General features: G+C 36.9%; 1 protein-coding gene across 1 annotated transcript in view; it reads left to right on the top strand.

Moving 5' to 3' along the window:
• The window catches only part of PEX7 (peroxisomal biogenesis factor 7), an 88,806-nt gene that overhangs the window by 953 nt on the left and 71,122 nt on the right, over window positions 1–16,731 (top strand). The window contains exons 2-5 of the mRNA XM_004740285.3: window positions 794–851; window positions 1,965–2,115; window positions 15,728–15,805; window positions 16,189–16,297. Coding sequence (XP_004740342.1) covers window positions 794–851; window positions 1,965–2,115; window positions 15,728–15,805; window positions 16,189–16,297 — 396 coding nt within the window. The remainder of the gene's footprint in view (window positions 1–793; window positions 852–1,964; window positions 2,116–15,727; window positions 15,806–16,188; window positions 16,298–16,731) is intronic.

The following is a 16,731-nucleotide window of genomic DNA, read 5'->3' as shown; positions in this document are numbered from 1 at the left end:
AAAAGAATGTGATTTCTAAAACTCAGAGGGCAAGAAAGATTTAATTATGTTTTCACCACTTAGCTTTTACTGCTTGCATTTGCACATTCAGATTTACAATACTTGCCCACTAGTTAGGTTGAAACTCATGAGTTTGTTATTTTAAATTAAATCCTTCGTAAAAACTTACAAGGAGTTGATATTTAAAAAAAAAAAAATCAGTCGTGTGTAAATAGAGTGTTTTTACTCCCTTAGTCTGTATAACAAGTACAAGTTTTAAAATATGCTTGTCCCTTAAGTGAAATAATTCATTTTTGGTAGATAACATAGTATTCAGCACTTTACCGCCTAGTATGTGGTAAATTCCACTAGGTATTTTGTTTTAAAATCCCATGTTGAATGTATTTTAGGTTTATTGGTGAGGCAGTGTAAGGCAGTAGAAGGAGAGGAGGAGTTTCTGGGGTTTGTAGGCCAAAGGCTTCTCAAGTGTAAAAACAGATGACAACACCTGTGTGGGAGTTGATGTGCCTCACAGCCTGCCTGGCCACAGAATATGAATTCAAATATCTCTCCTCTCTGTTAGAGCTGTGTCTGGATTCCAGACATAGGTAAGATAAGTTTAATATTTCATGGTTGAGGCATAGTATAGAAAGAAATGGAAAGCACAGTCCTGATCATTTTGTATACATAGTCTCAATAACTAGGGAGGAATTTGTGGTAGTAAAATTAGGTGCTCAGTGCTCCATCCCCTTTGACCTTAGATGCTCTCCTGACAAGTTCAACAGCATAACTTTGATTTTCCACCCCCCCTTAGGCTGTGGGACCCTTCTAATACTGGATCAAAATGAATCTGGGCTTAGACTTTTTAGAAGGTAAGGTGGCTCTCAGGATTAAACTTACGTGTATTCTCTGTTGCTATTAAAGCCTTAATACAATTAGATTTTGAATCTTTTTTGATGAGTAAAAGATTTTTTAATTTTTAGATTTGCAGTAGAAAAAAAAGTCAGCATTTGCATGGTACAGAACATATTTTTGCCAGTAAGTTGTGATTATATAAATTTTTCTTCTAATGGCCTTGTTTCTTAGGGCCAAGTTATAAACTATGAGGCTCAAACATTTAAAAAGTGTGTAAACTGGTTAGTATACTGTGGGACATTTTTAACTTTGCTGTCTTCTTCACATAGTTTAGTTTTACTCATTCAGGAGCTGATGGTCCATTTTGTGAGTTACCTAAGCACTTCTTGCCCTTTTTTCTTTCTATGACTGTCTTGACTGTTGGACATATTAACTCTTCTGGCAGGGTTAGTCAGTGTCAGAGAAAAGAAAGCAAATCCTATCAGAAGATAATTACCTGCTCATAGCTGAGGTGAAAATTTTATGTGGAAAGTTGAAATAATTGGTCTAAATTAGTATTATGAAGTGCTTACTGCTCCCTCCTATCGACCACAAAAACCAGTGAGGACCTAGGTATGGCATCTCGGCCTCACATAAATCGTGCCCAATTTCTAGATGGGAGACCTAATTTTAATCTAGCTCTGCAGTTTTCTGTTTTATGTATGACCTGGGCTGTTCTTTTCTCTCTCTCTTTTTTTATTAATCTGTTTTTTTAAGATTTTATTTATTTTTGCAAGAAAGAGAGAAAGAGAGAATGAGCACGAGCAGGGGGAAGGAACAGAGGGAGAAAGCAGGCTCCCCATTGAGCAGAGAGACCAATGCGGGACTCCATCCCAGGACCATGAGAACGTGACCTGAGCCAAAGGCAGATGCTTACCCACTGAGCCATCCAGGCACCCTGGGCTGTTTTTTCTACCTCTCTGAACGCATTCTTTATCTGTCAAGTGTTTGCTGTGCTTATCTTCCATAATATGAAGACTTTGTGAAATAGTATGTGATAAACTTGAAGAAAAGCTGTAAAATTATGATTGTTATTTTCTGTTCAGCTGCCCGAGTAGCTGTATGTTCTGTTTTCACTTTTTCTGATGTAGCTTTGACTGGAACGATGGTTTGTTTGACGTGACCTGGAGTGAGAACAACGAACATGTCCTGGTCACTTGTAGTGGTGATGGCTCGCTGCAGCTGTGGGACACTGCCAAGGCCACGGGGCCCCTGCAAGTCTACAAGGAACACACTCAGGAGGTAGGAAGGCAGTCTTCCTGGGCCGATTATTTTTCTTTGGATGAAATCCACTCGGGGATGCAAATATGGGGACAGGAAGTTTAAGTTTGGTATTTCTTATACATGTTGGATGTCATTTATTATTTGATTATTGAAACATAAAGTACATCTTGGCCCAAGGAACTAGGAAAGAAGAAAAGGTCAGTCTTCTCATTAGTCTGTGAGAATGCCTCCAGTACTGTAAGTATGCTGTGGCCCCATTTCCTCTAGAGAGGCCTGTCACTTTCCTACCCCTGGATATGCCTGCCCTAAGACTGCCTGGAGACAGAGGTAGGCGGACTTTTCACAAAGACTTCACAAGATTGCCTCTAGGACTTCAGGAAGGTTCTGAAGGATTTTCAGAATATACTGGAGCAAGAACATCAACTACTGATTATGAGACAGCTTACTGAAGAAGTTGGGAATCGAAAGCCAGTTCATGTGTGTAGGTTCTCTGTGTGTGTGTTATGTATGTATGTATATATATGTAGTGTAGAAAATAGTTTGGTTTTCAATCATATAGAACTATATATATATTTTTAATGGACGTGATGATAAAGATAATCCCTTTTGGTGTTGTAGTTTAAATGTTTAAAAATTTTCCTCCAGGTAGCGGTAGATCCTTCAAATGAAAACTTGCACATTTACATTCAAACTTGTGTCTGCCACAGTGTCTGGCCCATGGAAGGCCTCCCGTCAGTGCTTATTAGATGCAAGAATATTAGTCTTTTGAAGTAAAAAGATTAGTCATGTGAGGATTCCAGAAATCATTGTGTAGCTATTACTATTAAAAATCAGTATCTCTAAGATTATGACTGAAAATAATGGAAAATTTTAGTTCCTCTATTTTTATGGTGAAGCCTCTTTGAATAAATGTACTTATAAATGATCATGTTTTCATAGAATCACTGAAAACAACTTTGGTAAAGAAGAAATTTTAGTTTCAGGATTGTCAATGCAAGAATCCCCACAAAGCATCATGTCCACAATTTGGACATTTTTGTGGTACCTTCATGATTTTTGCTTTTTTCTAATACCACTTTTTTTGTTGTTGTTTGTTTTGTTTTGCTTTAACATTTTTCCTCTCAAAAGGTTTTTTCTTTTTTAAAAAATCCTTGGTGCTTTATATTGTTTGTCTTATAAATTCTAGGACTATAGCCAACAGGTCATAAAATAATAAGTCTAATTATCTTAAATGAGGTATATTGATTTAATATATTTTTTAAATAACCCTTACTTGTTATTTCACTTATCCTAAAACTGTTATATTTAGGAAGCCGTGGAACTGATAACTAACTTAAAAGGTACATTTATTAGTTTTTAATGTACATTAAAATAAATATGTAATGAATGAAATGAAATGTATGTACCAGTTAAAACCATCTGTTATACATCCAGTGGTGTGGGTACTACTATTCTCTGGGAAATACTGCCCTAGAGTGTTGCTGATGACAGTCACTCAGCCTTTACTTATCTCAGTGAAAGGGGATCAAACTATCTCATGAAATAACTTATTTGACTTTAGATTGCTCTAATGGTTAAGAAAAATTGCCATCTTAAGCCCAAATCTACTGTCTGTCAAGCAACTATTTTTTAATGCTTTACTCTGAAGTGATGAGAGTGAGTCCAGTCCCCTTTTCCAGGGAACCCTTGAAAATGGCCACCATGACCCCTTTTAGTCTTTCCTCTTCCAGATTCTATGTCTGTAATTCTTTTAGCCTGTCTTCAGTTTACATGGTGTCTGTATATTTTACCCTTTGGTAAATTCCTTCACATATTTCCCTTTTTCATAGTCATTTCTGACATTGCCTACATTATTTAATTCTAGAAATGTGATGATCAGTGCTGAGCTTTTTAAGGCTTTGCCACCATAATCTTAAGCCTCTGGCTCTAATATTACCTAACCTGGCTTCCTGTCCATTTCTTGGCCTTGTGATAGTCTTGGGTTACTTTGAATCCACTGGTAAGGCACCTTCATCTCTGCTATTTGAACTGCCGTGAAGTCAGCTTTATATCATTCTATAATGATGTAACTGGGTTTTTTTTTTTTTTGAATTGAAGACCTCTTTTGGGTTTTTTTTTCTTTCAGGCTTTTTTCCCCCTTAATTTCTTTTCAGGTGCAATTTTTGATAAGTGCTTACATCATTTAGGGTGCCTTGGCTGTGTGTGTAATGGAGACTACAACTAAAAGCATGTCCAACAATCAGAGTTTATTATCTCACACAACCAAGTATGTGGAGGTGGAATGGGTGCTGGCTTGGTTGTTCAATCTTGACAATGCCATCAAATACCCAAGTTGTCCTTGCCTTTGCACTGTTATCCTCAGTGGGTATTCTTTTCTCCTTATGCTGCTTATAGTTGCAAATATCATCTTATCACCTTTCAAGGTCAAAGGGCAAAAAAAGTGAATGTCCCTGTCTAGGGACTTTTTTGAGGAAAAACTTCCTCATAGTTCTCCAGCAGACATGCTTCTTCACATCTGTGTAGCTAGAAGAGCATAGTATGCCCAGTCCTAACCGTGTCACTTATGAGGAGACAAGCAACCATTCCTGCCTTCATCTAAGCAAGGAAGGGACAGAGCTTTTCCCCTAAAGGATAAAATTAGGGTTCTGTGAGCAAGGAATAAAGGAGGATTGGCCCCACTACAATATACTTGTCCTTCTCACATTCATTAGTAAAAATCGAAGTATGCCAAGCAGCGTGATGAATAAAGAAACTGTAGGATACCCTCTGTAAGACTATGAAAGACTGTGAAGAGGAAGAATTTCTGGTGATTAACTTAAGGCTTAGTATCATAATAAATATTTGGAATTTTTTTCATTGAGGAGTCATACAGCATATATTCAAAGCATGTCTCTATAACAAATACTCAGAAACACTTAAAAGGATGTAAGGGCAAGTGAGAGTTTATTATTAAGAGCTAATAAAAATTTGTTAAATAAGTAAGTAAGTGAACAAGCATAGCTGATTTCCTTTTATGTTTTTTCTCCCACCAACATGTTCAAGAATAGCAAATAATGGGTTATTTTTCCCATGGGTAATATAGTATAGAATAAGGATGAGCAGCTTAGTTTCAGTCAATTTTGAGTTGAATCCTGGCTCTGTAACTTATCTGCTGTGGGACCTTGGGCAAGTTACTTATTTCTCCTAAGCTTTTTTCATTTGCAAACTGAGGATAAGAGTAGTCTATATCATAAGGTTGTTGTAAGTACTTAGAACAGAACCAACACTATAAACAAATATGTGCTATTATTATTATATATAATTATATCTTATTATACTAGAGTTAGATAGAGAACAAGTTAGGAAACCTGCACTTACCCATTTCATCACTTTATAACTGAGAAAATGTCTAATCAATTTTCAGATAATCAGATGAGAAGGTGCTGAAGTGAAAAGGAGAAATCCAAGACCTGGGACCTAGATATATTTTAGGCCTGAGGAATGAAGTGCTTGGTGAAATGGAAAGAAAGAAAAACACGGACATTATCTGTGTGCATGGCTTCTAAACTTAGCATCAAAGCAAGAACCCGATTCTTCTCTCCATTGTTTAACTGCTGTCCGCAGAGGCCATTATGTCTTTTGAGCCCATTAAATACCTGTGGCTTAGCCTGGCTGAGTATATAGCAGTGGAAGAATAGGAAAATTTAAAAACGACTCAGCAAGAAGAAGAAAGGGTGAACTGAGAATTTTGTTTCTGTACTTCATGACTTACAACATGGTGCTATTGAAAGCCATTGAAAGTCTATTGAAAGTCAGGAATGACTTTCAAGGTGACATTGACTCAGCTTAATGTTTATATCAGTATCTAGTTTCCCATGTACTTATTACGGTTTTTAAAAATAGTTAACATTTGTCTTCATTGTCAAAAAGTAATCTTATCAATTTGCTGAATTTAATTTTTAAAGATTTGATCTACTTAAAGTTTTTGTTTATGAAAACTTATCTTTGAAGTAAGTATTGCATACTTACTTAGTATCTCATTGGGTAGAGAATGTATTTAATTATACGTTTTGCGGTAAAGATGTGCTATATGATTAAGATCTGCTTACTTTAAAAAATTAATGACTTACTCCTATGATAAGATAGAAGCTGAAAAGTTTATAAGATGGATGCCCATAAATATATTAATGCAGACTGACAGTGAGTCATGCATTTAACACCAATTTGTTCCCTTTAGAAATTGCATTTATGTTTAATTGTGCAACAGACTTCTCAGCTAAAGAGATCTCTTTTCTTTCCCCTCCCTTGCTTCCTCCTCTCTTCCTTTCTTCCAGGACACAATTGGACTTGATATAGTTCCTTGTGGGTATTTAGTCTCCTAAATTTTGGAGTAGGTTACTGCAGTAAGATTTTTATTACAATTTAAAATAAGTGTAAAGCTTCCCCCCCAAAATTGTGATTATGGAGAAAACTAGTTTCCAATCATGTGTCTGTTGAGTCTTTATGGATTTTACTACAAATAGGATGTGATAGATATCCTTCACTTTGTAATCCTTATGTTGTTAAAGCATTCACTTTTTTTTGTTTGTTTTGTTTAATATCTTAAAGTTTTAATTGTATTTAAAAAGCCAGGTCTGGAGGCACCTGGGTGGGTCAGTAAGTTGAGTATCTGACTCTTGGTTTTGGCTCCGGTCATGATCTCAGGGTTGTGAGATCAAGTCCCACGTCAGGCTCTATAACTGGGTATGGAGCCTACCCAAGATTCTCTCTCTTCCTTTCCCCCTCCCCCTGTTCACATTCCTTCTCTTGGAAAAAAAAAAAAAAAAAGACCCCCCCCCACATCTCTTTCTCTTTCTCTCTCTCAAAAAAGAAGCAGCTAGATCTGTCCATACTGGTTGCACATGTTATGGACCAGGCATATTCTAGTCATTGAAGATGCAAATATGAATAAGACTCAGGTGCTAATTTATGTTCTCGACATTCAAGCAAACCATTTAATTCAGTGTGATCATATTGAAAAGAAGTGTCTAGAAGGTACAGAGAGGGCACAAGAGAGATATCATTTGAGCTGAGTCTTGGACAATTAGTAGAAATCCAATGTCTGGTGGAGAGAAGCATCTCCACAGGTGCAGATCTGTGAAAGAACAGGACGTGCTCGGGCACTCCATAGGTCCCTTGGTGTGACTGGAGCCTAGGGTGTATGTGTTTGATTCTAACCTACTAGAATCACCTAAGGGCCTTTAAAAAATCTTCATACCCAGGTCTCAATGTCTGGGGGCTGGAACCAAGCTTTATGTAGTTTCCCAGATGATTCTAGCATGCAGCGATGTTTGGAAGCCACTGCTTTAACTCAGTAGGCATGGGACGCCTGGGTGGCTCGGTTGGTTAAGCAGCTGCCTTCAGCTCAGGTCATGATCCCAGCGTTCTGGGATCGAGTCCCACATCAGGCTCCTTGCTCAGCAGGGAGTCTGCTTCTCCTCTGCCACTGCCTACCATTCTGTCTGCCTGTGCTTGCTCTCTACCCCCCTCTCTCTCTGATAAATAAATAAAATCTTTAAAAAAAAAAAGAATAGTTCTATAACTCAGTAGGCATTCCGTTCTCATGACCTTAATAAGTATATTGCTTAATATTTTGAGGATTGTAGATTCAAAATGTAGATTAACAAATATTTAATAAAAAGCATGATTTGATTTGCTTTACAAAGGGGTAAACTCAAAGCTTTAGAACTTTTTTTTAAAGAAGAGGAAGTGATAGATTTAAATAGATGAAAACTGTAATGGAATATTTTTGGGTCAAGAATGAGTTTCATGCATGACTACTACTGCTCTATCTGTAGTCTCCTGTCATATACTCATTGTGGGTCTCAAACTCTGTGCTTGTCTCCAAAGTAGGTTGGTGAGTGAATCATGTCTAGAACTTAGAACCCCATGCCTCCTACTTTAGATCTGGAAGGAAACATACGTAGATAACATATGTACAGTCTTATTTGATAATTTTGAATCACATGAAACTAGAAGGTTTTTTTTAGTTTAGCTATGATCTGATATCCAGTGAAGTTATCCTATGGAATTATTGGCAGAGCTATTTAAGTATATTTAGAATTTACATTTTATGTGAGACAGGGAGGACTTTTATATATATTTTATATATACATGGATATATATGTGTATATATATTTGTATGTATATGTGTATATATATTATATATATAATATATATAATTATATATATAATTATCTCTGTATATATTTCAAAAAGAAACAGTGGGAAGATAATCCAAAAGCTAATAAAAGTGGTTACCTTTAAAGGATTTGGGGAAGAAATAATCGGGGAAGAGAGGACAAGGATGGATAATTTCTCCAATATAATTTGTATTATACTTTTGGTCTTGGAACAGTTGAAATATTTTACAAAATTAAAAATCACCATTTAATTAAAAAAGAAAAAAGCAATTGCTAAAAATTGAAAACAAACAAATTAATCTAGTGGTATATCAAACTGGCATCATAGTTAGGTCTTGAAAATAATTAACTAGAAATGTTACTTTTAAAATACAGTATTGTGATTGTCTATAACCAAATGAGATATGTCTGATAAACAAAAAGAATTGCAAAGAAGTTGTAAACTGTATTCAGAAAGATCAGTATTATTATTTTGAAACTCTTATAGTATAGGAAGACAATTATCATATTTCATTTCATTCATATGTGGAATGTAAGAAACAGCACAGAGGAAATATGTGAAGGAATTTACCAAAGGGTAAAATATACAGACACCATGTAAACTGAAGACAGGCACAGAGGATCATATAGGAAAAGAGGGAAAACTGAATGGGAAGTAATCAAGGGACAAACCAGGAGAGACTCTTCACTCTAAAAAACTAACTGGGTGATAGGCATTAAGAAGAGCGTGACGTGATTTGATGAGCAGTGGGTGTTATACGCAACTGATGAATTATAGAACTCTACAACTGAAACTAATGATGTACTGTATGTTGGCTAATTATTTAAATTTTAAAAAACTCATATTAAATTATAGGTTAAAGCATAACAGTAATTATGTTATCAGAAACCAAAAATTTTTATGTAAGAGAAAATGATGAGAATAAATAAGTTAAAAAGAGATTTTATTTTAAAATTGAGACATATCTGTACAGACTCATTTATTTTTCTATGTTTAGAAAAGTACATATATCCTGGTTCTTTGGACTATAAAGACCAAAAAGCAGTGACAACTCAGTCACAGTGAATATCCCTAGTGCCCAGATTACTGCCTCTAAATACCGAGGAACTGGGATCTTTGCACAGATGGTTGATTCCAGGAATGAGAAGAAACATACAAGATGAATCTAAGACCTCCTCTTGTGTCAGAAAACTATGAAAGGCCAATGGAATGAACATCAAAAGTTTAGAAGAGACAATGTGTAGAGAGATGATACACTTAAATTTCCACCCATTACATGCAGTTGTAATCATTAAGAAACAACCAGTAGGACACCACTGAAGATTACTAGGACAGTGGACTCATTCTGAAAATTGTTAAGATAAAGAATCAAGGCACTTATCTGGCTTTCCTAAATGAATTTTATTGTGGAATAATCAGATGCTTGATGTGGAAAATTTCTCATAACAGAATCCTGGCTAATAATTACAGAAGGAATAGCATAATTAGAAAGCCCACCATTGAGTTTCCTCAGATGAAGTAATGACTGTAGACAAAGGCCATCTATGGATGCTGAAACATTCATTTTACATTGCTCCATCTTCTGAATAGTTTCAGGATCACTAAAAATGGGTAAACCGGCAAGTATACACCTAATACAAAAGGAAGCTTAAAAAAAAAAAAAGATTGAACTGAATGTAATCAAGCCTCTAGACCTAACTTCCAGCTTAAAGAAATGGGAAGGGTGAAGGAGAATGGTAACACCATGAGGAAACAGCCAAATCCAGAGTGTAGAAGATTCTACAGGACCATTAACTTTGTGTCTCCAATAATATAAATGTCATGGGAAGGGTGAGTGGGGAAAGCAAGGTGGGAGAGGAGGACTTTCCTAGATTAGGAACATAACAACTAAATGTAAAATGGATTTTGTTTGGTTTCTGGTTCAAGTAAACCAACTGTGAAAAGACATTTTTGAGACACTTGGGAAAATAAGAATGTGGACTGAGTTTTGGATGATATTAAGGAACTGTTATTCATCTTTTTAGGTGAAAATAGCCTTGTGCTTCTATAAGAAAGAAAAACATCCTTACCTGCTTAATTATGAGTGAAGTGTTCTGATGTTAAAATACTCCAGCAATCGTTAATGGGACAGATAAAACAAGGTGGCAAAATGTTGATGATTTTGGAAAGTATGTGATGTGATACCTGGGGATTTATTATGATATTTTTCTTTTATGTGCATTTAAAAATTTTTATAATGATAAACTTTAAAAACTTGTTTCACATTAAAAGAAATATGTATCCTTTTCTAATCACTCAGTAATTAAAAGTCAGTGTCCCTTTCCTTTGTATTGATACAGATAAGTATGAACATTCTGGACATAGTTTCTATTTGATGATTTTTAATTAAATAGACCAACTTAAAAAGGGCAATGCTATACAGCAGATTAAAAATGAGCTCTTTGGGAATTGCTTTCAGTAATAAAATCTGTCCTCTCAAACAGTGATTTTGATGAAGTTCAGATTTCATAAGGCAGCACAAAATATTTTTCAGGGTTTTTTTTTTTTTTTCTTTTTGTAGTTTCTCAACTAATTTTCTCACCACTGCCAAGAGTAATTACATGACATAGGCCTTTAGAGGACCCTGGTTTTAAAGCATAACTGCATACCCCTCTTCTTTTTTATCCTTAATCTAACCATCAAGCCATGTCCACTGTTTGAGCAGGAGTGGAGGGGGGAATTGGGAATAGGGAAAGGGTAGAAGACTGGACTAATGTGAGATGTGCTCTTCGTTCATATTTGTTTCTCTGCCCCTTCATCCATTCCAGAAACTTTGATTAACCCTACAGTGCACAAGGGACGGTGTAGAGCCTGGGGGGGAGATGAACAAATCAGACGTGGTCCTCCTTGCCCTGTTTGAATCCTCACCCGTGGGGGTGGGGGAGTGGTGGAGCTGCTGGGTATCTCCTTGATAATGTGATAAGTGCTGGAATGTATGGAGTACAGCAAGAGGGAAAGATCTAGTCTGGGGAGGGGCCACAAGGGCATCCTTAGGTCTACAGGGGGAGTTGGAATTAACTATTCAGATGGAGATGCCAGAGGAATAGCATTGGAGGCAAAGGAAAGTGTAGGCTAAAAGGGGAGGGATTGAGCCTGCAGGCCTGAACAGTTGGAGCCTTGGCTGTTAAGCTCAAATTAGTGGAAAGACACTGAAGATTCTTATATTTCATGCGTATAAAATAAATGTAAGCTGTAAAATGTATGCTTGCATATTCATCATCTGACTTAAAAATAAAACATCCCTTATACTGTTGGAGCCACTGCTTACAGATGCTATCTTCTATCTACTTTTTTTTTTTTTCTGATTCTATAGTTCTCTCTCCCTTCATCTTTACTCCCTTCTTCCCAGGAGTAACCACTAATTCTGAATTTCTGTTTCTGTTTTCTTTGCTTTTCTTTTTAGTTTTACTGCTCATGTATGCATCCCTAAACCATTTATAGTTTTGCATGGTTTTGACCTTTGGGTAATAAGCAGCAGCACAGACAAATCTCAATGTTGGTAAGTTGAGATGGTAATGGTAAGTTGCAGGAAACCCATAGTATGAAACCGTCGAAGGGCTTCCTACAGGGGAATGATATGTGTGTTTTTATGCAGTGCAGATCATGGATTGGAGGTAAGCAAGGAGAGATGGGGAGGCCTGTGGAAGGATGCTGCCTACAGTCTAGGTGGTAGCTAGAGTGGGCTTGATGGCTGTAGCCTCTTAAGAGAAATTATATACGAACTTTTAACCATGGTCCTTGGGGATCAAACCCTGTTTGATCTTTCTGTTCTTCAAAAGGGATAAGCCTGTTTCCTGCTTCAGGGTCTTTTCCTGTTCTTCTGCCAAAGCCTTTCCTCTCAAACCTGCAGAGTTCTGTCTTCGCTATACTCAGGTTTCTGCTCAGTGGGATCTTCCCTTGCCACTCTATCAAGAAGTGCCTCCTTCCCTCTTGTTGTTTCCCAGTCTCCTTCCTTGGTTTTGTTGTACTCTCTAGCTTTTCTTTAAAATCATGATCTGAAACTGTTTACTTATAGCCTGTCTATAATCCTTGAGGGTGGGGACTTTATCGGGCTTGTCTAACATTATACCCCTCTTTCCCCTGTTCCTTGTACATAATAGGTGCTTAGTAAATACTGCTTGAATGGACTAGTGAAGTAACTTGAAGTTGGGATAATGGAATCTACTCATCCTTTTTTGACTGTCTCCCAAACATTTCCCTGGCTGTAAACTTTTTTTCAGAGCCTGAGGTCAGTGCCCAAACCCTGTTTCCGCTAGACATTTCCACTTTACTATCTTGCTGTCACTTCAAAGTCAGTTATGTCTAAAATTACACATTATCTTCTTTCCTCCAGTCTTCCCATTCTATTAATGCCACCACCACCAACAGTCCCCAAGCACAAAACCTTGGTGTTATCCTGCAGTGTTCTCTAGTCCTAATCCCTCGGGTGCTATCCATGCCCTTGTATGTCTTTGGGGGAGTTTATGATCACTGTTTTCATTTCTGTTTTCTGCTACTGACATTTTAGCTAGGCCTCAAGGCCCTGCTTAGATCCTCTCTTCTGGGCATCAAGCTGAATTTTCCATCCCAGTGCCATTTTATACTTATGTCTATAGTTTTTTTTTTTTTAAACAATATCCTGGCTTGTACTGTTAGTCACTTACCCATATCCTAAATTGTAAACACAGTAAAACACATAAAATACTTGAGTTGCCTTTATTTTCTTCTCTGTTGTCCCATTTTTAACATCACCATGTGCGTCCTGTCCTTAGTTTTGTCCTAGTCCTATTGCTTGCACTTTCTTATGGGACTGATGGGACACTGCCATAGTTCTCTTACCTCCTGTCTTTTATTCTCACTAGGGATGGGTTCTCTCCAAGCCTGTGGGGGCTCTCACAGTTTTAAAAGGTGAGAAGTCACAAGGTGTCAAATTCTGTATCATGCTGGACACGTGTAGAGGCAGTGGTATCTGAGGTGTTGATCTTAGTTTTTAGTTATATCTGTTGTTATCCTCTGAAATGAAAACAAAAGCTCTTTATAACTACTTAGTGATACAGATTGTAAAGGTTAATTTTGCTGGATAAATTACTTAACTCCCATTTATTGAATGCTTATTAAATTGCAAAGGATGTAGACAGACATATAGGATGGTTTTGCTCACATGGTGGATCTTCCAGAATCTAGCAGGTATTTAACACAAATTGTAGTAAAATATGGTAAATGTAAAATTTAGGTAGGTACAAGAAAGATGCTATCAGAATGCATGGAATGAAGCATTTCAGTCATTGAGGGTTTTGTCGAGGGGAAGCTTGTTTCATAAAGGATGTAATGGGGCCAAGACTTGGCGGATGAATAGGAGTTCACTAAGCTCACAGGGGCTTTAAGTCCTTGGATTTGGATAATTCATGAAAACAAAATGGAATCAATCTGGGCTCTAATGAAGGGTGATACCAGTGAGTCAGCAAGGAAGGGAGACTTTTATTTCCTTGATATTGCAGCCCAAGGTCATTCCAATTCCACAGTGCCCTCATGGAGCATGATGTAGAGACAGCCTGGCGTCATGATTAAAAGTGGATTCTGCAGTGAGGCTGCTGAGGTTCAGAATTCAGCCCTGCAACTTACTAGCCTTAGGAATTTCAACAATTTATTTAAACTTCTTGGGTTTTAGCACAGTATTTACTTCATAGAGGTGAAGATTAATGAGATAAAACATGTAAAATCCTTATGACAGTATCTGGCACACAGTAGGTGCTCAATAAACATTTGCTGTTGTGTTTTTTTTTTTAACATTTTATTTATTTATTTGACAGAGAGATCACAAGTAGGCAGAGAAGCAGGCAGAGAGAGAGGAGGGGAAGCAGGCTCCCTGCTAACAGCAGCAGAGAGTCTAATGTGGGGCTTGATCCCAGGACCCTGAAATCATGACGTGAGCCAAAGGCAGAGACTTAACCCACTGAGCCACTCAGGCGCCCCTATTGTGGTTATTTTTGACTGTTCACATCAGCCTAGAGTAGCAGTTGGCAGACTTCTACTCATGAGATGTGGCCAACCAAGTGTGCTCTCTGATTTGTAAATAAAGTTTTATTGGGATACAGCTATGCCTACTCATCTAGTGTCACCTATAGCTACTTTTGTGCTCTCCCAGGCTGACATACAGAACCAAGTGGCCCATAAAGCCCCAAATTACTGCTCTTTACAGAATAAATTTGCCATGCCCTGGCCTAGAGGATAAAATCAAGCTCTTTAGCTCTCAAGAACTTCTATGACTATTTCCGCCCATAACAGATGGCCATAGCAGCTCTTTGGCTTTTGCTGCCCCTTCTGTAAGAGGTGCTCTTCACTGCTGGATTGTGGCTTCTTCAGTGTTCCAGCTGATGCTTTCTCTTCTGCATGAATATGGACAGCAGCAGGGCTGGGACTAGGATAGGGTGGGTGGGGCACTCACCTTAGTTACATGATTAAGGAGGACCCCAAAAAATTCAGTAGTCAAATAATGTCTTGATGCAATATTTTTTAAAAATCCCAATTGAAAAAATCCATGATGATAAAAATATCAGTTTTAAGCAAAGATAGGATTAGTATTACTGATATTTTTAAAACTGAGCCTCCAACATGGCTCGCCATGGTACATGTACAAGACAGCAGAGAAGAGGTAACCCATACTTAAGCTACAGCAAACTGCAGACCCTCTGCTTCCTACATAAATGTGGTAGCTAGAATTTTTAAGATTCAGAAGAATCTGCTGGCTGGTCACATTTAATGATGTATACTCAGGTCCACATCAGTACTACTTTAATAAAGAACAATTATGCACATATTTTGTGGAACTTAGCTTACAGTAGCGATCTATATATAATCTGTTGTGTAAGATGACAGAATAAAACATATTTCCATAAGTTTTCAAATGGCTTGTTTGAAATGGTTCACTGAAAGCAGTAAAGCATAGATTAGAATAGTAGCATTGGCTAACTAAAGCTGTTTACCAAGAGATCTGAAAGGATTACCTGGTTCCTATAAGCTTTTTCTAAGAAAGGCCAGATAGGGATATTAATTGAATTTTAATGCTTTCTGATAAACACTGACCTGGCAAGCTTTTTTAGACGACTAACTTTCTAATCTGCTTTGACATTTCTACAGGGTGCTTCAAACAGTGATTTGATGGTAGGTTAAAAATATATATGATTTGTTTTAGTGAAGGAGGTTTGGAAATCATCTGTAGCATTCTGTTAAAATAGAAGGGAATCTTATCTGTAAGGAGTATGTCTGGAAGAATGGGCAAAATGACCTTCCCATTTCTTAGGCACCATGTTGAGATTTGTAGGACTTCATTTGATGTTTCAATGAAGTGAATTAGTTGTTCTAACTGGCTATCACTGTTATAAAGAGATAAAATATAATATTGAATTTCATGCTCCTTTACTTTCTAAATGACACATTAAAATGTTTTTAGGTCTATAGTGTTGATTGGAGCCAAACCAGAGGTGAACAGCTTGTGGTGTCTGGCTCATGGGATCAAACTGTCAAGCTGGTATGTTAGCATTACTGTATTTAAAACCAAATAGTCTCTTCCATAACACTTTCATTGAGTTTTTTTCTTTTCTAGAACATACTTCTATATCGTTTCAATTATACAACTAATTTTCTTTTAAAAAAACTATAGTAAAGCATTTATTAGAATTTAAACATTTTTAACCTTTTGGCTGTAAACTAACCATTAGCTCAGCATTGATTATTTTGGTCCCTTAAATACTGTTCTGCTTTATATGAAAATAGACTTTAAAGAATCCTTGAGATATGTCTGACTGTTACATGTGTACATATAAATACATAGGTGGTGTATTGTATATATTATGTATATAAACATAAATTTGAATTTACCTCTAAGTAATTGATTTATTCATTTGTTTATAGTGGGATCCAACTGTTGGAAAGTCTCTGTGCACCTTTAGAGGCCACGAAAGTGTCATTTATAGCACAATCTGGTCTCCCCACATCCCTGGTTGTTTTGCTTCAGCCTCAGGTAAATAATTCCGAATTTATCAAAAAAGCCTTACTTGTAGTGAGTGATGGCTTTGCTTTCCCCAGCAGGTGGCACTGTGTACTTGCTATTTGGAGGGAAAAAGGGACCACAGTTCTATCCTTTGTGCTCTTTAGATGGTTTCATTCTTCATCAACCTCTAGATAAGATTTAGCCAGGCCTGGACTACTTTCCAACTATTAATGAACAAATATGGTTTGTCTTAGGCATATCATAACTGGTTATAAATCTTCCAAAATTGGGAACTCATCTACTTCTTTTTATTAGCCACTGAGTTCCTTCTTTTAGGTGGCATTATCCTTGGTTTGTTTATTGGAATAAAGGTGGCTAAGTCTGAGTAACAGTTACAAAAGGTATAACATGTGCTAATTAATGACAAGTATTTATGGTGAATGACAAAGTAAAATTATCACTCT

This window comes from Mustela putorius, unplaced genomic scaffold (genome assembly GCF_011764305.1).
Source record: "Mustela putorius furo isolate JIRA1106 unplaced genomic scaffold, ASM1176430v1.1 tig00003863_pilon_pilon_pilon, whole genome shotgun sequence".
NCBI classification, from domain to species: domain Eukaryota; kingdom Metazoa; phylum Chordata; class Mammalia; order Carnivora; family Mustelidae; genus Mustela; species Mustela putorius.
The sequence above is the reverse complement of the archived record's forward strand: the minus strand, read 5'-3'. Positions and strand labels throughout refer to the sequence as shown.